Source organism: Spermophilus citellus (genome assembly GCF_964194105.1).
Source record: "Spermophilus citellus genome assembly, chromosome: 14".
Classification (NCBI taxonomy): Eukaryota; Metazoa; Chordata; class Mammalia; order Rodentia; family Sciuridae; genus Spermophilus; species Spermophilus citellus.
In genome coordinates, this window is record NC_138194.1 from 59,706,720 (window position 1) to 59,727,146 (window position 20,427).

The 20,427-nt window shown below is 37.9% G+C and overlaps 1 protein-coding gene across 3 annotated transcripts in view; it reads left to right on the plus strand.

Moving 5' to 3' along the window:
* Positions 1 to 273: 273 nt before the first annotated feature.
* DECR1 (2,4-dienoyl-CoA reductase 1) overlaps positions 274 to 20,427 on the plus strand; it is a 37,153-nt gene continuing 16,999 nt past the window's right edge. The window contains exons 1-5 of one of the 3 annotated variants that reach the window (XM_081265705.1): positions 274 to 389; positions 14,777 to 14,979; positions 16,408 to 16,465; positions 16,591 to 16,677; positions 17,616 to 17,763. In XM_081265705.1, the coding sequence (XP_081121831.1) occupies positions 14,813 to 14,979; positions 16,408 to 16,465; positions 16,591 to 16,677; positions 17,616 to 17,763 (460 nt within the window). In that variant the 5' untranslated portion in view covers positions 274 to 389; positions 14,777 to 14,812. Of the gene's footprint in view, positions 390 to 656; positions 993 to 14,776; positions 14,980 to 16,407; positions 16,466 to 16,590; positions 16,678 to 17,615; positions 17,764 to 20,427 lie in introns of those variants that run through there. The other 2 variants (XM_081265703.1, XM_081265704.1) reach the window with 2 other exon arrangements.

Consider the following 20,427-nt stretch of genomic DNA (forward strand, 5'->3'; position numbering starts at 1 on the left):
ATATTTTTACAGAAAACAGAAATGAATCCTTCATAACTTGTGACAAGCTGGCTTCTGATCTAATGAGATAACTAGGCTAGGTATATCAATTTCTACGCTCCATAGTTTGTGAAGCCCGCCCCCCCCCCATATGTTCCAAGTCTCAAAAACAGGGAAAAAAATTTGCGGGGGAGGGGGGGGGGCGAGTAAATGGATCCGTGCAGTTTAAACCTCTGTTCTTCCAGGGTTGAACTTTACTTTTTAGTTGTGTACCAGTTCCTTTGGTCCGGGAGGTCCAAGTAAGGCTGCATTTCGGCGATAGGCGGCGGTGTGTCCTGCAAGGTTGCCGCTGCTTCCCCCTAGGAAAAGGAAGCCTTGTTTTAAATCTGATACTATCCTGCTGCTACTATGTGAGTTAGCGCGACCTCGACAACGAACTTAAACGTGCACTTAAGGAATAGACTTAAATTACCCAGAAGGGTGTTGGCACTGGGTGGGCAACAGGGGTGTATCGCGCGTTTGTGCAATTTTGCAAACCCTCGTTCGGCGCCGGGGGGGTCGGTCCACCCACAACAGGGGCGCCGAAACCGCTATTGCCGCTGGACAAAACACTCTGGGTCCAGGCGGCGGGGAGAAGTGTCCAGGAGGCCCCCAGGTCGTGTCCTCGGCCGGCCGACCAGGGCTGGCAGGCCCGCAGTCTGGAACTGCGCCTCAGGGACCGCGGGCCTCCGCCCCGGCCCAGCCCCCGGAACTTAGTTTCCCGGCCCGCCCTGGAGCCCCGCAGTCTTCCGGCCGGAGTTCTGCAGGTGACATGGCTTTTCCGGGCCGTGTGTTCTTTGCTCGGGCGTCCCAGCTGCCCTGTGGCCTCGGCCCCCGGCGGGTAAGGCGGCGCCGGAGGGGCTGAGGGTCCGGCTGCTCCCGGCGAGCGCCCTGCTGGAGGCTGCCTCGGAGGAGGCGGCCGGGACGCGCGGAGCCAGGACAAGGGCGCAGGGAGGCGCGCGGAAAGAGGACGTGTAGGTGCCAGGGCTGGAGCTGCGTGCCCAGTGAGGGACCGGGCGGTGGTCACAGTCCCCTTTCAGATAAGAAGGCTGTTGAGCTTAAGTGGATAGGGAGACACGTGGTTTTCAAGTTTTCGCAATTCCTGCAAGTTTCAGAGCTGTGTGTAAATAGGTAGAAAGAGGCAGGGAAGGGCACATCCCACCTTGAGTGAGGGAGGGTCGTGATGGGGAATGGTTCCCAGAGGGAGCATTGATGTTATCATCATCAGAACTCTTCACTACCCCCTCCCCTGGGACCGAAAATGAACCCAGGCCCTGGCTCATGCTAGGCAGAAACTCTACTGAGATCCGTTTATGTGTTAATTTAAGTGAGTTCGTCATCAATACTGCCTATCAAAAAATACAGAGACGAATCTGCAATCAAGGGACTTTTGTTTGGATTGTAATCCACTTGCACAGACAGGGTGACTGGTATGTCCATAGAACCAAGGAGTTTTTTTTTTTTTTTTCTTTTTATAAATTGTCAGTGGACCTTTATTTTATTAATTTATTTATATGTGGAGCTGAGAATCGAATCCAGTGCTTCACACATGCTAGACAAGTGCTCTACCACTGAGCCACAACCCCAGCCCCAAGAAGTTTTATTAGGACAGAGAAATCTCATAGGAGAGTTATTTTGGAAGAAAGTTCATTGGCACCTTCCCTACTTTCAGCAGTTGGCTGGCTCCCATTGGCAGCGGTTAAAGGTGGTCTTAAAGGTCATAGCTGGCATTTCTGTAGTTAGTTGTTAAGAAAATAATAATAATAATCTTAAAGATCCAGCAGCTTATTTTCTTGGATTGGTTCTGTGATACAGTTCCTGGAGCAGGTATTTTTAAGCAGAAGGTGTCCTTTTCTTTACTACCCCTCAATCCATTTTAGTGGAATGTGACAGAAATGGCTCCACATTGTATAGTGAATTTTCACAAAGCAAATTCACATAAAGATAAAACAAACAAACAAAACCTAAACTGTATATGACCCCTTCCCGGAGTTAAATCTGAGAGAGGGGCACCTCATGATGTAGAAAAGTTAATCTACCAACTGTTAAGTCCCCCTGCCCCTTTTTTAAAATCAGTTTGACAGAGTGGACAGCTATAGTGTTTTCTTTAGAAAAATATGGGCAACAGTGGTGCCAGATATGAACACAGGAATGGGTATAGTGATTCTTTCAAGTTAGAGAACTTTTAAACAGAGATTTGTGCATGTCTAGGGGTTTGCTGATACTATATCCTCTTTCTGTAAAGAGGAAGTTATAGACCATTGTGAGAAAGAAAAAGCAAAAAACTATTTTCTTACTCTTCTAAGAACTGTTCATTTGAAATCTACAACAGTTCTGATATAAAAAGTTTTAGTTTTAGTTTTGTTTTTTTGAACACAGACCACTAATCTTAATAATAAGGTCAGTTAAGCCATATCCCAGTTCCTCTGAAACAAGTAGACAGCGCAGTTTGAGAAGAAGAAAATGGACTCATTTAAAAATTAATTATAACCTGATTATTTACTAAATTCCTTTGCTTAAGAGAAGTGGAAGTTAGTTTTGAGGTTTGGGGTTTGAGGCCAGAGAACCTCCTGTTAATGTGGTTTTCCCCTTTTTGGAGGTTGGAGTTTGAATTTCTAGAAGAAAAGTCTTAACATCTGTGAAGTGGGAGTTTGTTCCAGGGAACATCATGTTTTTGAGGGCAAATACAAGTTACAATTAAAACCCCTAATTTGAATACTTTTGTTACCATAACCAACAGAAATGTTTCATGTGTCATAAAACCTATTTGTGAAATGTTATATTAAATTGTGCCTTTAGCTAGTAGGCCGAAATTAAAAAAAAAACATTTATTGAGAACAGGCTCAGTTGCTGACATTGGGCTATGTCTTGAGGATGAAGTAATTAAAAAAATATGAACCCTGTTCTCAATTTCTTTTGCTTCCCCTGAAGAAGACAGACACATATTTAAAACATGAAAAACAGATATGGTGCACACATCTGTAATCCCAGCGACTTGGGAGGCTGTCAGGATTATCACTAGTTCGAGGTTCAACAATTTAGTGAGACCCTGTCTCAAAGGGCTGGGGGTATAGCTCAGTGGTAGAGTACTTGTCTAGCATTTGCGAGGCCCTTGGTTCAGTCCCCAGTGCTACAACAAAACACAACACAACAACAACAAAAAAAAAAAAAAAAAAAAGGAGAAGAGAAAGGGAAACATATGATCTTGGAAGAAGCATTTCCTATCCTTTCCTCACTCCACATTGGAGAGCATCTAGTTTCATGGGAACATTGTTTTGGGTGTATTTTTAATCTGACTCATGAAGAAAGAGGAGGAGTTAGCCAGTGAGAGAGATGTGAGAAAGTTCTAGGTCAGTGAGTGGCCTGTGTGAAGGCCCCAAATAGAGGTTATCAGTAGAGTAAGGAGGGAGGGGTTAGAGACATGTTAGTGAGCAGCCTGCTGGCCACATGGATGGGTCAGAGTTTTGTTCCGAAGCTATGGAATTGAGAATTAGAGTGGAGGTAGATAGTCAAACCTGGGTGATTGTCCATGCATCAACTGAGGAATGATAATCGCTGTGGGGAGACTTGATGTGGAAGGATGTTTAGGAGGTATGTTGAGAGAACTTCGTTGAAAGCAGGAGCTGGGGAGAAAGGTGGGGCTGAGGAAGTGGTATGATCCCATCACAGTTGTAAGTAGGAAGGTGATTTCATTAGAGAGACCAGAAGTCAAACAAAAGTGATGAGGACCTGAACCAAGGGCAGTATTAAAGCTACTAAGGACTAAAATGATCTGGAATGAGAGTTTGAATGTGTGGTATGTGGTAAAGCCCAGATTTCTGTCATTGGCCCTTGAGCTAAGGACTTACTGTGCCACGATCCAAGAGGGCATTCAAGGGGGAGTTGGGTAGAGGAGAGGAGTAAGTGATATCAGTCTCAAAATGTCAACAGGTGCTGGGACGCCTAAACCATCCTATACATTCTGTCTGGGAGTGTCAGAGGGCGACAGAACTTTGAGCTGGGTTTGAATGATGAACGTGGGAGGAGTGATGGTGGGGAGTGATTCATGAAAGATAGGGAGGTAGGAAACTGGTGGAACCCTGAGCACTTTTTGCCCTGAGAATAAATTTCAAATAGGATGAGGCAGGAGAGAAGGGCAAGAGCCACGTCCTGATGACTTGGAATGCTTGTGAAGCTGAGGAATCTGCACTTTATACAGCTCTGGGAGCCATGGGAGAATACTAAGGAGAGAACTAACATGGTTACATTTTGAGTTCCCTGGAGATCAGCATTGTGGGTAGGCTGGGGTAAGCAGAGACCACAGGCAGGAGACTGGTTAAAAGAAGACACCGAGTAGGTCCTTAGTATTTATGAATGGTGTGAGATATGGGCTTTGAAATCAGGCAGTGGATAGAGAGGAAAGATGCTGTGTCCTAAAAGCAGTGACAGAACTGAGCTTTCACAAGCGCTGGAATGAGGAACCCTGATTTTTTTTTTTTTTTTAAAGAGAGAGTGAGAGAGGAGAGAGAGAGAGAGAGAATTTTTTTTTTTTAATATTTATTTTTTAGTTCTCGGCAGACACAACATCTTTGTTTGTATGTGGTGCTGAGGATCGAACCCGGGCCGCACACATGCCAGGCGAGCGTGCTACCGCTTGAGCCACATCCCCAGCCCCCTGATTTTTTTTCTCTGTTATAAAACTGGCTTAGGGCCTGCCTGCCTGCCTTCTTTCCTTCCTTACAGTAGTGGTCTTTTACTGAGTCATTAAAATACCACAAGTTGGTTTCATAACCCAGGACCTTATACAGAAACAGGATGACTGTTAGATCTTATTTGTCATTCTGCTGAACTGTTCAGGAACATACATATTGATGAGAATTTCCTGATATCCTTGTTTTTAACTGTTGGGATTTGCTGAATCAAAGCAGCTGAATTTGAAACAAGTTCAGTATCATTTCCTTCAAGGAATCACTCTTCTTTATGGGCTTGTCCTTATCTAAATCCTATGTATATATTTTTACCCAAGCAAGTTCAGATTCCAACAAGAGACCCATTCTCCTGAATAATAGTGCTGATGGAGAAGTGAGCATACACAGGCCTCATCTTGTCATGGAAGCCCAGTTGCCCCCTGGATCATGTTCGGTATGTGGCTACAGACAGTGTGAACAGTAATCAGTTCCTTTCTGTTTCTCCATCATTTGTCAGCACGGAGCTTCTTTTTTTTTTTTCCAAGAAGATTGAGTTCTGTATTGATGTCCCTCTGGACTGTTCTTCTAGGATTCTTCACAGTGAATGTGCATCTCTTCTGAGTGATGTCTGCAGGCTGATTGCTGAGAGTGGTCTTCATTCTTGTGGTAGATATGGCAAAGAGCCCAGATGCAGCATTACTAGTCCAGAACTCTATCCTCAATCCTCCAATGTGGGTCTTCTCATATCAATCCAGTTATTTTAGTTACAGTGCCATCCTGAGCGCTTCTCTTATACTTCTAGTATTTGGTGCAAGCTAATTTTCAGGTTCAATGTGTGGCTGTGTTGTCTCTATTTCTAATGCTTTCAGTTTCTCTTACCTAACTAATGCCTCCTGTCTGATAGGACTCCATTCCTCTTCCTACCTCAGTTAAGTCTTAATCATTCTAGAACACAGAGGCAATGCAGAAGTAGCAGAGGTATTGAGGTGATGTTGACACATGCAGAAAAAGCTTTCACAGTTGAATGGCCTTGACCTTTTCAGTAAACAAATAAACTGACCTATTTATCCATTTTCAGTCAAATTAGGTCAAAGTATAGTGAGGTTAGGCTTTTAAAGTAAGAAGACAGATTTGAACCAGGCAATGTAGGGTAATTCATTACATCCTCATTTTCCTGAGCCTTCTCATTTGCAAGTAATTTTATTTGCCACTTCTAATGATAGCATCCTGGTTAAGGCCATCATCATCTCTTGCCTGGCCTGTTACACAAATGGTTTAGTCTCCCTGATTCTAACCTTTCCCCCTTGTCCCCATTCTCAACACAACATCCAGAAAAATTCTCTAAATAAAAGCTTAAGGCAGATTATATTAATACTCTGCTCAAAATTTTGTAGACTTTATTGTCAGCTCAGAGCAAAAGTGAAAGTCTGTTTAGGGGCTGACTCAGGCTTGGTGATCCAGTCCCCTTTGCCTCACTGTCCTCTTCTCCTCCCACTGACTCTCCTACTCAAGCCATGCTGGCCTCCTGCCATTCCTCCAAATACTAAACTTCCTCCTAAGGGCCTTTGCTACATACTCTTCCCTTTGCCTGAAATTGAGTGACTCATCCCCCTCCACCTTCGGGACTTTGCTCAAATGTCACATCAGTGAGGACTTCGCTGACCACCTTATTTAAAGTAGCAATGCTCTGCCTCTATTCCATACTTTATTTTTCTCTGCAGTACCAGTCAACGTTTAATATACCATATGTTTCATATAATTTGTTCATCCCTTGTTCTCCCAAATATAAACTCACTAAAGAGTGACTGTTGTATCTGTTTCATTCACTGCTGTATTGTCATTGCTTAGAACAGGGTCTGGGGCATTGTAATGCCTAAAACTTGCTCAGAATAAATAATTAAATGAACTGTATACCCAATCATAATGTCACACTTATCTTTAATGCTTTTTCATATAAACAAACTCCCAAATCAAAACAAACCCTTTGCAAAAGCAGGGGTTCTGATTTGGGGCTCAAAAAGAGAGTCGCATTAGTTTTAGCTATGGAATAGGAGATCAAATGAAAGGCAGAGGAGTGAAGATCCCAGTTGAATATTTCAAATTGCCTCCTAATTTACTGATTTCATCTCTCTTCATTGTGTAGTGTTAGGAAACATCTATTTGGTCTGTATCTAACTGCAGATAAATAAGAACTGTAATAAAAGTGGGAAGTATACCCTGTAGCAACAGAGTATCCACTTTTTCAAGGACTCATGTTCCCTGTTATAAGATGTATCATTACTCAAAAATGTAATTTCTATCTTGCTACCGGCAGTTGCATGATTCAGCCTAGCTATGGAGTCCAGTGAGGCATTTTCTTTTATATTTGCTCAGCCTTACCTTCAAGTTGCTCTGGTAACGAGGTCTGTGGCAACGAGGTCTGTAGACAGAAGCTCAGACACCAGTGGCCTCTGTGCAGTGCGCTGCATTAAGTTAAGGAATGGGTAGACATGCTCCAGCAATCCACACAGACACAGATCTCCAGCTTAATGTGGCCTCTGGTGAGCTGTGGGTTTGGTAGAGTTTGGGTACTTCAGTTCTTCAACCTTTGCTACTGGCATTTGGGGTGAGACAATTCTATGGGAGTATCCTTTTCTGCAGTGAAAAATCCAGTAGAGTGTCCTACCTAGCTGCCTCTTGTATTTCTGGATACCTCCTGCCAAGAACTACATGTACCATTTTGAAGGAGCAGTGGTCTTGGCATTGAAGAAATACTTTTATGGCACAGACAAGTAGCTTTTTAGCAATTGAACAAAATAAGCTGGGATAGTTTTAGAAGGCTTAGTATGTGCAGGAAATACATGAGGTGCTTTGGCAGTACAAAGATGTAAGTTTTTAAAATTCATCCTTTGAAAACTATGGTTATCCAGTATTTACCAACTGACATTTTTATATTACAGCTAAGGTCCAGCTTGTAAAGCTCTTGGGATAGGAATTCGAGTCAATAAATTCGACTTAAAAATATTTGAGTACTTACACTTGAAGTAAGGCATATGTCCTTATGAAACTGATTCTATGCCATTTTTCTTCTTCCTATAACTTTGTTTTTTTCTATGTCCTTCATGTATTGTGTGCTTGCATATATGATTCAGTTTTGTGTTAACTGTTTTAATGGCATTAATTAATGAGTATATGGAATATTCAAGCTGTATCAAAGGATTGTCAATACAGTAAGTACTTCTCCTAAGAAGATACTACAATAAATAGTTTCTTATGGGTTCTTCCAACAAATTTTGCGTCTTTATCAACATATGTACAAAAATACTCTTTTTAAAAAGCCACACAAATGGGAGCATGTGATATATATTTCTCTATCTTGAATTTTTCACTTAACACATAATGTCTCACATTATTGGTATTCAACAAATGTTTGTTGAGTGAGTGAATCAACATAACAATGTTTACATTTGGCATATAAGTTCTCTCTCCTTTTAGTAGGTAATAGATCCATGCTTTAATGAACATCTTTGGGTATTTTGATTTTGTTGCATTCCATATCAATTTTAGGTATTTAGACAATCTTTGCGGAAGCCCATTTGGAATTTTGATAGAGATATCATTGAATCTTCTGGGGAAGAATTTCCCTTTACACAAAATGAAGTTTTCCAGTACATAAACACAGGCTATCCTCCCTCCCTCCCTCCCTCTCTCCTTCCTTCCTTCCTTCCTTCCTTCCTTCCTTCCTTCCTTCCTTCCTTCCTTCCTTCCTTCCGCTTTGCTGGGATCAAACCCAGAGTCTCCTGTGTTAGGTAAGTGTTCTACCTTCCCTCACCCCCAACCAGCCACTTAATGTATCTTCAAACAGAGCTTCTTCTCCCACGTCTCCCAAATGAGTCCATCTGTGAGTAAATTCCTTAATGTGGAGCTACTGAGTAAAAGTGTATTTATATATTTATATTTAATATAATTTTATATATTCAATATTTTGATAAATGTTGCCAAATTGACCTTGAAAGAACTTACCACAATTCATATCAAAGAGTGTAAGAGTGGCATTACTAAGCTGTTTCTTGTGTTATGTATTATGAAATTTTGAACTTTAATCAGTTTGGTAAGAGAAAACTGATATCTTTCTTTGTTTATACAAGCTTATTCACTTATAAATATGGTTGTATGTATATTCTTTCTGTGGGCTACCTTTTTTAAGCCCATTTTTCTATTTGCTGTTGACTTAATAATATGCATACAAATAGATTCTGTTTTTCTTTTCTTGGGTATAAGCTTACAGTTAAGATACCATAATTGATGGTCATTGGAAGTGACTTCTAATTTTTAAAAACAAGTGGCAAAGAGCTGGATTGTATTGTATATTTATGTAAGACTACATGTGTGCATCCAAGCACTTTTGAATGGAATTGGAGCATGGTCAACAGTGTTACATCCAATAAAATAAGCATTTATTGAATGCCTAATTGGAGCCAGATGCCCTGCTATAGTGCTGAATAAAGTACTGTTCCGTCTTCCTGAGTCCTCCCAGTCTAGTGTGGAAGTCTGGCGCCTGATGGAGGGAGGGGTTCATTTACCTCCTTTTTTTTTTTTTTTTTTTTTTGTACTGGGGATTGAACTCAGGGATACTAGACTACTGAGCTACATCCCCAGCTCTATTTTATATTTCATTTAGAGACAGGGTCTCACTGAGTTGTTTAGCACCTCACTTTTGCTGAGACTGGCTTTGAACTTGTGGTCCTTCTGCCTCAGCCTCCTGAGTTGCTGGGATTACAGGCATAGGCCACCATGCCTAGCTCATTTACTAATTTTAATTGAGGAGGCACCTGTTTAAAAGTGTCAAGGAAGATGTTGACATTTTTGCCTTGTTTGGAAGCTGATTCTGCTAGGCTGAAGAGAAAGCAGGAGCAAAGGCCAGAAGGTGAAAATACTTGATAAATTTTGGGAGTGCTGAGGAGTTAGTAAGTCTGTGAGGTAGAACAGATAGGAAGCTGGGCTGAGGCCATATTGTACAACGGTTTGAATGCTAGGGTTAATAATTTGACTTTTTCTTTTTGATTCTGGAGGACATCAGTGTGTTTGAGGGATTGGATTTTAATATGGAGGCTTCATCAGAAGAGATGATGATGATGGTGGTGGTGGTAATAGTGGTGGTGGTAAAACAGCTAAGTTAATGCTTATTTAAATATGAACTTAGTTTCACAACTTACATGTAAGAGTCTATTACTATATAAGTTTTTACAGATTTGAAACTGGATTTTCTAAAATATATATCTTAATATTTTTACAGAAATCTGTTTTATATGAAATTTCAGAAACTTACATATAGTGCCAAAACAAAATAACCCCCTCCAACACACAAATAAAAATCCTGCCCCCGCTTCTTTTGTACTGCTTCTTGGGTTTTGTTTAGACTAAGGGTTCTATACTCAAAATACCTCAGGTTTGTAAAGTTTCGTAAATGAAAGCCACCCAGTAAAAGGGCTTACTGTCCCTATGTGAGTCAGGGCCAAAAAGAGCCTAGGTCTGTCCCAAGAGGCAGGCAGGTTGGGCTGTATCATGTAAGAAGTTGGACCCAAGTGTTAGTAGAGCTTCTGGTTTTTGTGAATTCACCCAATATCTAAATGTTGACTTAAAATTCCAAATTAGGTCTTATAAAACACATTTGGCCTAGGATCACCAATATACCTTTAGATTTTGACTCTAGACATTTTAGACTAGTCCAAATCCTTAAGTAATTTAGGTGTGACTCTCATTGACAACAGTTTTTATCCTCCAGGGAAGAGATAAGGTCAAGACTGTTAGAACTGCCGTTTTGAGGATTAGAAGCTGGTTGTGACTCATTAGTTTAGGTGTAATTTAGCAATATATGAAGGAGGAAGATATTGTTTATGTAAAGTGGGAAGCTGACGAGTTTGGAGGTGGGGTGTACCAGGGGTAGTTAACCTTCTTGAGGCAGATTATAGCTTCTAACACTAAAAAATAAATCTGTATTGTCAAAATTGGAGGACTTCAGAGAGTTTTAAGAATTTTAGGTCACCAAAGATCTCTAGAGAAATCAATCTTGATAGGAAAGGTGCTATTTCCATTTTCAGAAACAATTTATTTCTAAACAACTTGTGTTTAGAAAAACTACAAAGCAAGATATGAAAAATCTTTCAAAGCCTGTTTTGTATCCGCTTTTTTAAAAATAATTCAAAGGAAATAACCAAGTATGATTACTATTATTCAGAATATTTCTTTGTAGAAATATGAGTGTATACAATGTGATCTTGTGAGACCTGAGAATCTCTATGTATTTCAGTGCTGATATGGAGCAACTAACCTTGATCAGGCCAAGGGATGGTTGAATTTATATTCACATATATGCTATGAGTGGTCAGAGGGTAATGTGAATTAAAATAGTATATCAGGGTGTTTTTTTTTTCACTTTTGGATTGGTAAAGTGATGAAGTCATAAGATCAGTATTGATCAGATCAAAAAAGATAGGTAAGATCTTGTTATACAATAATCTGTTATAGATATTTATTGGGAATTATTATTATCAAATGTGATGTTTTACTTTTGTAAGCTTTCCCCTAGCAGTTAGGAGGTTGAGAAAAATGTTTTTAAATATCTTCTTTAGTTATTTTTAATAAAGCCTCCCATCTAATTTCCTCCACAAACTAAGTAAAAAATATTCATGGTAGAGCCTTTGGAAAATTAGAATACATTTTTTTCATTATTATTAGGTAGTGACAAATTTGCCAGCCTACTCGTGCAAACTTCCTGATTCATCATCTTAATGCAGTAATTCTGGAGGTGGGTGGCAGCCTTAGGTAAAACTGCCATTTAGGTAGAAAAAGATTATTATAGGTTGCTTGGGATTATCAAACGTTGGCAAAAGGATTCCAAAAAAAAAAAAAAAGCTTTGTCAATATGAAGTTAAAAGAAATATGACTGGCATGGAACATAACCAGATTTGTCAATTTATCTTCAATTTTTTTACATACATTCTCAAATTTTATCTCTCAACAACATTTTTCATGATTATGAAATCAAATAATACTTGATAGATTTTTGTAAGTATTTAAAACCAACCAAACTGAAATAAAAATTAAATAATTATCCATAATTCCATTACTTATAGATAATAACTATAAAGGATAGACTCTGAAGTCAGATTTGGATCATGTAAATTACTTTTTTCTTTAATTTGTTCTTATTATACATGATAGTAGAATGCATTTTGACACATCATTTGTAAATGGAGTATAACTTCTTATTCTTTTGGTTGTATATGATGTAGAGTTACACCAGTTGTGTAATCATATGTGCACATAGGATAATAACATCCAATTCATTCTGCTATTGTTCCTACCACCATACTCCCTCCCTTTCCTTTACTCCCCTCTGTCTAGTCCAAAATACCTCTATTCTTCCCTAGCCCCCTGGCCCTTTTTGTGAATTAGCATCCGCATATCGGAGAAAACATTAAGCCTTTGTTTCTTTGGGATTGACTAATTTTGCTAAGTATAATATTCTCCAGTTCCATTCATTTACCAGCTAATGCCATAATTTCATTCTTCTTTAAGGGTGAGTAATATTCCATAGTTTATATATATCACAATTTCTGTATCCATTCATCTGTTGAAGGGCACGTAGGTTGGTTCTGGAGTTTAGCTATTGTGCATTGAACTGCTATAAACATTGATGTGGCTGTGTCACTATAGTATACTGATTTTAAGTCCTTTGGTTATAAACTGAGTAGTGGGATAACTGGGTCAAATGATGGTTTTATTCCAAATTTTCTAAGAAAACTCTATACTGCTTTCTATAGTGGTTGCACCAGTTTGCAGTCCCACCAACAATGTATGAGTGTACCTTTTCTCCCACATCCTTGCCAACATTTATTATTGCTTGTATTCTTGATGATTGCCATTCTGACTGGAGTGAGATGGAATCTCAGTGTATTTGTATTTCTCTAATTGCTAGAGATGTTGAACATTTTTTCATATATTTATTGATCAATTGTATTTCTTCTGTGATGTGTCTGTTCATTTCCTTAGCTCATTTATTTATTGGATATTTGTTTTTTGGTGTTAAGTTTTTTGAGTTCTTTATATATCCTGGAGATTAATGCTCTATCTGAGGGGCATGTGATAAAGACTTTCTCCCATTCTGTAGGCTCTCTCTTCACATTATTGGTGGATCATGTAAAGTACTTAGTGTGTAAGTACTTTATAAATAAGTAGAACTATATGAATGAGTAGTGAAGTACTTATTATTATTTGTCTATAAAAATATAGTACATGATCTTTCTGTGCTTCAGTTTCCCTATCTATAAAATGAGAATGGCAACAGAATTTAGTATATAAAGTAAAGGAAGAGGGGAGGGAAGTAAAGGGGGGAGGAAAGTCTAATAGACCTTGGTAGATGGTAAATATTCAGTCTACTGCTTACTGCTGTTATTTCCTTCTAGTCTTTTTTTTCCTGAGCATTTGGTTTTATTTAAGAATATACACTGTATTTTTCTTTTTTTTTTACTCAATATTACATCATAAACATTTTATGTAATTTCCAGTTGACAAACAACCTTACTCTAAATCATTGATCATATTTCTGATTATTTCTTTAGGGTAAGTTTCTGGATATCCTGGATCAACTGATGGCAGCTTATTTAGCTTATAGGAATACTCTAGCAGGAAAAGATGAGATTCTGGAGTTTTGACCTTGTGATTGTTTTCCTGGTGGGGGAATATTACATACCTCCCATATGTGATTATTAAGTAGGAGCTCAGAGACTAGATAGAAGCAACATACAAGGTGGTTATCAGAGGAGGGCTCCAGAGTCTGTCAGCCCATGTTTGAATCTTAGTCCTGCACCTGCTCAATATTTTTAATCTGTTTGAGCCCTTCCTCTAAATGGGATTAAAAAAATAACTATTTCATGTGATAGTTGTGGTGATTAGGTAGTTTAATATCTGACCCTGGCATATGGTAACCACTTAATGAATGGTAGCTCCTGTTGTTTGTTATGTTAAACTCTTACAATGTGTTTTTATAATTAACTGTGAGAGAATATCAGTGGTTTTCAAATGTAATGTGATTATAAATTTCTGTTCTAAATTTATTGGTTAGAAAAAAACAAAATAGAGGCATTTGATGTAATTAGCATTAAAGAATTTTAAAATAATTTTCTTCAGTAATTCAAAAATGAAGTGTGATATTTATCCAAATTATTCTTTTTTTTTGTTTTGTTTTGTTAGTGGGGATTGAACCTAGGGCCTTATGCATGTAAGGCAATCACTCTACCAACAGAACTATAGCCCCAGTCCCCAAATTATTCTTTTTAAAAATAAAAATGTTTTATATCAGTTTTTAAAGTAAAATTTAAGCAAAACACCTGCAAATAATAATGTTCATATGTATAGAACATAAAGTGCATACTAATGTATTATATATATATATATATATATAGCTATATATATATAGCTATATGTATATACTATAGTCATAGTTATTTCAGTTATATTTACCTCCTTTTTTTTTGTACTGGGGATTGAACTCAGGGATACTAGACCACTGAGCTACATCCCCAGCTCTATTTTATATTTCATTTAGAGACAGGGTCTCACTGAGTTGTTTAGCACCTCACTTTTGCTGAGACTGGCTTTGAACTTGTGGTCCTTCTGTTTCAGCCTCCTGAGTTGCTGGGATTACAGGCATAGGCCACCATGCCTAGCTCATTTACTAATTTTAATTGAGGAGGCACCTGTTTAAAAGTGTCAAGGAAGAGAGTTCTTTTATTCCCATCTTATAGACAAAGAAAATTAAGCACAGAAAGGTTAAATAACTTTCTGTTGACTATATGACTAGGGAGAAAATTTCACACTATTTAGTCTATAGTTCTAGAACCCATGTTTTTTAACCTCTTCATATATTACTTAGTACTCAAAAAGAAAAAGAATAATAATTGATTAAATATAATAATCATGTTTGCAGCACATTTGTATTAATCCAAGAACTTAATTAATATTAAATTCAAGAATAAATTTTAAATATCTATTGTGCAAATTTATGTTTGCAGTTCAATTTGTTTCATTTTGTTTTTTTTTCCTTTTAGTTTTTCAGTTATGGAACAAAAATATTATATCAAAGCATGGAAGCTTCACAGTCTAAATTCTTTCCTCCCCTTCAAAAAGTGATGCTGCCACCTAATAGCTTTCAAGGAAAAGTGGCGTTCATTACTGGAGGAGGTACTGGCCTTGGCAAAGCCATGACAACTTTTCTGTCCAGCCTGGGTGCTCAATGTGTGATAGCCAGCAGGTAAGTCAGTCACAGCCCTTCACTTCAAAGTCTGGTGAAGAACCTGTCTGTGTCATAATATTGAAAACACTGCTTGCTGGATTGTTTGATTTGCATCCTAATCTTATATGAAGTATTCTGCAGATTACTAAATAAATTTCCTTGGAAAAAGTCATTATGATTGAGATGATAGAAACAAAGACAATTAAGGAACTGATAATATTTACTTTTCCCAAATCCAGCCCATAGATTTTTTTTTTCTGTGTATGAAGTTAAAAAGTACTATGTTGGGCTGTGGTTGTAGTTCAGTGGTCCAGTGCTTGTCTAGCATGTGTGAGGCCCTGGGTTCCATCCTCAGCACCACATAAAGATAAATAAATAAAAATAAATAAAGATGGTGTGTTCATCTACAACTTAAAAAAGTATTTTTTTTTTAAAAAGTACTATGTTGAGGCTGCTTTATTTTTCAGTGGGAGTGATTGTGATTACTGCTTCAATTGATAATTAACCTTGTAGCAGGATATTAGAAGTTTTCCTTCCACTTTCTTTTAGATGCACAGATATTTCAACACATCTGTTGTGATGAATCTGGGAAGGGTAAAACCAAGTGGAATGTGTATCTTCTTACTTAGGCATATCTGGTACCCTATATCTATAAGTCTGGAGCGCTGGAGACTAGCACAAGATCCACCCTTCTTCCAGTTTTGAGTGGTATAAAATTTTAGGTATCTGAATGACAGTTACTGTGTGACTCACAAATGCTCATTGGCCAGAACATTTTTGTTTTTATGAGTTTTATTTTCATTTTACTACTATATAGTTTTATATTCATGGTTTATTTTATATATTTCAAGGACATAAGATTCGGAAGGCATATAGGTTACTTGAACAACTTACTAACATTATAGCATAAATGTATTTATTTTTAATTTTTGTAAAGCTGACTCAGGTGGAAAAAACAGGTACAATGATTATAATTAAGGAAATAATTTAAATATTTGTCAAATAACTGGTATAAAAGTGCTCAATTTGGTAGTATATGCCAGTAATTCCAGTGGCTTGGGAGGCTGAGGCAGGAGGATTGTGAGTTCAAAGCCAGCCTCAGCAAAAGTGAGGTGCTAAGCAACTCAGTGAGTCCCTTTCTCTAAATATAATACCAAATAGAACTGGGGATGTGGCTCAATGGCTGAGTGCCCCTGAGTTCAATCCCTGGCACCCCCCCCCCCCCACCAAAAGTGTCCAATTCAGTGAATTACTATCAAATATATAAAAATGGTTCGAATTTAACTTTTAAAATAAATTCATTCAAATTGATTTGTATGTAGATATAACTCATATTTTCTCAAAAATGCATTACTTTAAGCTGTAGATTCTAATTTATGGAATTAAAAAGAAAAATATATGAAGTCATTTCAGAACTCATGCATCATACCATGTGTTTATTTCTAGGAAGATTGATGTTTTGAAAGCTACTGCAGAACAAATTTCTTCTCAAACTGGAAATAAGGTAAATTCAAAAGCAGTCATTTAAATTAAATTTGTGAATTATAACATGTTTAAACAATTTACTCCTGTTTTGGTTTAGGAAGTCTGGGGAGTGTAGAATTCTTTTTTTATCTTTGTTTTATGCAGGTTCATGCACTTCAGTGTGATGTGAGGGATCCCGATATGGTTCACAAGACTGTGTTGGAACTGATCAAAGTCGCAGGACTTCCTGATGTAAGCATATGGTGATGAAGACAAAGTGAAAGTCATTTGAAGTTGATAACACCCATCAGGATGCAAAAATGAAATAAACTCTTGATGTGAGCAAGGGCTGTACAGAGAAGCACATGTTTTCTGTCCCTAGGAAAATGCTAATTCGGCTCAAAGGAGGGAAAAGATTAAGTGGAGTGCTACCCTTCTTTCTTTCAGGAATACTTTAAAAATGCATTTATAATTATGGAACAAACTTGATTTCACTTTATGTAATAAGATTATGAAATAACAAGAGCAGTTAGTCCAAGAACACAATATCTAGTTTATATGATTCATGGTCTTTGCTTTTCTTAATAACTTTTGATTATCTCTCGGTGGAGGAGAACAATACAACTAAAAAAAACTACAAGAAGTTCCAAATTTCTTCTTCTAAAACCTGAGATATAAATGGACATTTTATTTGGTCCATTTATTAGAGATAAGCCGTTTCTTCCAATAATCTCAAAGTGAGTACTTTTCTACATTAAAGATATTTTCAAATCATCTAATAATATTGAATCTGTCATACAACTAAGCAGTTGATCCTGAAGAAACAGGTCAATGACCAAGAGTTTCATTAAGTTAAAAAGTAAATAATAGAAATCCAGAGGCATTTCTTGAGGTTCCCTGAAATAGTGTAGTTACATGATAAACATGCTTACTCTGTCTTTTTTTTTTCTTAATAATAGAACTACCCCAATTTAAAGACGTGTTAGGATTCTGAACTTGGGAAATAATAGATTTTCAGACTCCAAGAACATGAAACTGAACCCAATCTCATAGTATTGTTATAAAGGCTGACTATGAACTTAAGCCGTATTATATTATTTGGATTAATAAGCTTCAAAAATAAAAGCCCTAGTGGGAAAATATTCTACCTTATCTGAAAGTTTCTATAACTTGCCTCATCCACTTATTAGATTGTGATAAACAACGCAGCAGGAAATTTTATTTCACCCACTGAAAGACTCTCTCCCAATGCTTGGAAGACCATAACAGACATAGTTCTAAATGGCACAGCCTATGTGACACTTGAAATTGGAAAACAGCTTATTAAAGCACAGAAAGGTATGTTTGTTTATTCTTCCCGTATTTATTAGGTCTCTCCTCTCTACCGATTCTGTACTAAACCCTGGGACACTTAAAAAAGAAAATGAGACAATCTTTACTGGAAGATTGGAATGGAATGGATGCTTAAATAACTACCATATGTTAGATGTAAGCCCTAATATATACGTGTTTCAAGGGCATTGGAAATCCAGATACAGAAATGACTTCCTCTCCCTAGCATCAGTCAGCAGATTGAGGAATAAAATGCAATTTGAGCTGAATGTTAAAAAAAAAAAGTAGATGTGGAAAAGGGAAGGCAAGGAAATGTGTTGTACCTGGATAGAGAAGTCTGGTGAAGGGGAAAAAAAGAAGTGTTTTTTTTAGGGAATGATGTGGATAGAGAAGGACAGAGAAGGCTAGGGAATGATTGTGGGGAGGTAGGTGAGGTATAGCCAGGAGAGTGCCCAATACCAAAATAGGGAGTTTGATGTTAATTCTTTCCATTGGAAGTATTTCATTAAGAACGTGACTTAATTCAAAAGGTAACTGGCAACAATGTGGGGCATGGAAAAGTTTAAAGAGACTCATTCAGGAGATCTTGTTTTTTTTTTTTTTTTTAAATTTTAGCATGTGGATACATGGCATGGGAGATAAAGTAGTAGACGCATAGAAAATACAAACTAGAGGCTTTACTAATTAGATAAAGGGATTTGTAGCTGGGATGAACAGTTTGGATGGTGATGACATCAATGAGATTGAGAATACTGGAGGGGGAGTAGATGTAGATGGAAATTACTACAATATTTTGGTTAGTACTATGAACAACTTTATTCAAGTTCTGTTGACATACATAGTAAACATGTATAACGTATATATGTGTATGTACACCTTTATGTGTAGGACCAACTTAATATATTCATTGACAAAAACTGCTGACTTGCGTGTACCAGACCCTATGCTGCATACCTGAGGCAGAGGTGGACAAGACTCTGTCCCTGAATAAGTTGGGCTTGTACCTTGAATGAGGGGGTGCTTTTCAGAGAGGGTAGAGAGCACTCTGGACAAGGACAAGAAGGAAGAATCCTCCTGATCATCAGGATGGCCTTTGCGGAGGAAGGGGAGAAAGGCAGGCATGGAGTTGGCCAGGTTCCTCTTCCTGAGTCAGAAGGCTTTGTCTTCTGAGGTTTAATGTCTTCTTCTGTACAACATGGATAATCCTCAGTCAGGCTTGAGAAAGGGTAGAAGGATGATGATGCAGAGGCACAGCTTCTTTTTTTTTTGTTGTTGTTGTTGTTGGATACTAATAATTTCCATCCTTTCCCTGTAATGCTTGTTGAAATTTAAGTATCCGGTCACTTCACTGCAGCAAAGTGGATATGATTTAGATTTGAAGTTTATATACATTTTTTATTTATTTTCTGAAGGGATAGATAAATTTGGGGAGGGGGACAGGAAGAATGGGCTTACTTCTCTCTCCACTTCTCTGTTCTGGACTTTGTATTTTTCTTTTGTTTCTCTGTATCTTTCTGATTTTTTTTTTCTCTCTTCTACCTCTTGCTTGTGTCTTTATTTCTCTCTCTGCCTTTGTGAACTTTTCATTTTGGGGTATCTGTTTCTCTCTTTATCTTCATCTCTTTCATCATTTTGTCTTTCTCTGCCTCATTATCTCTTTCATTTCTTCTCTTGCCCATCTCTGTGACCCTTAGATTTCTGTCTGACTTTTTCTCATTATTGTCTTTCATTTTAACATAGACTTTGATCTATTTTTATTCATCACATTGGATTAAAATTCTATGGGCTTCATTAAAAATATATTAGGTAAGACTTTTAAAAGATGGAAGCCAGTTTTTATTCTTCCAAGATTCCTGTCAGTTATTGATGTAACCTGACAGAGTTTGGAGAACTTGGACCCCTGGGCCAAGGAAAGTACAGTGCAGAAGGGTCTATTCTAGCAATGGATCAACAGTGAAAGAGTTCAAGTGCTAAGATGACCTCTCAATTGTGTCAATGTGGATGAACCTGGAAGTCAGTTCAGGATCAGAAATGCATGGTAATCTGTGATCAAAAGTATGTTAAGTGGCTCAGCATGTAAGAAATCAATCAAGGAAAGATATTGGGGCAGTTACCGGAAAGACACATTAATGGGTTTGAAGGTTTAGTCACAAGGGATATGGATAGTATAAAGACTGAATTTTTCTGTTAAATACTAGAATCAACAGGTAGCTTTGAAATTCACAAGAGGTGATGTTTTTGATATATAATAAGAGTTATTTTGTTGAATTAGTCTTAATAAACATTTTAAACAGTTAAGGCTACTATAATAAGTTACTCTTCCCTCATCTTCCGTAATCCAGTGCCCTCAACCTGCCCAATCTGTGTCCGTCCAGAACAGCTCTAGTTTGCCCCCTTATGCATGCTCTGACTAGAGTCATTCTTTCACTAAGCCATTCAGAATCATTTAGCCCAGCTTCAGTCCCACTGTTCAATGAAGGACTCCCTCATTAGAGGCTATAATGTAGACTTCAGCATTTAAAACCAGTCTGCATGTTGTTCTTGTTTCATGGTAGAAGTCTCCTTTTCCTACCCATCAAGATCAACAAGGCCGGTTCCTTCTTTCTTACCTGTAAAACCCTTTCTATCCCTTTATATTCTTTCTCCACTTTTTCCTTATCATTGTGTCTT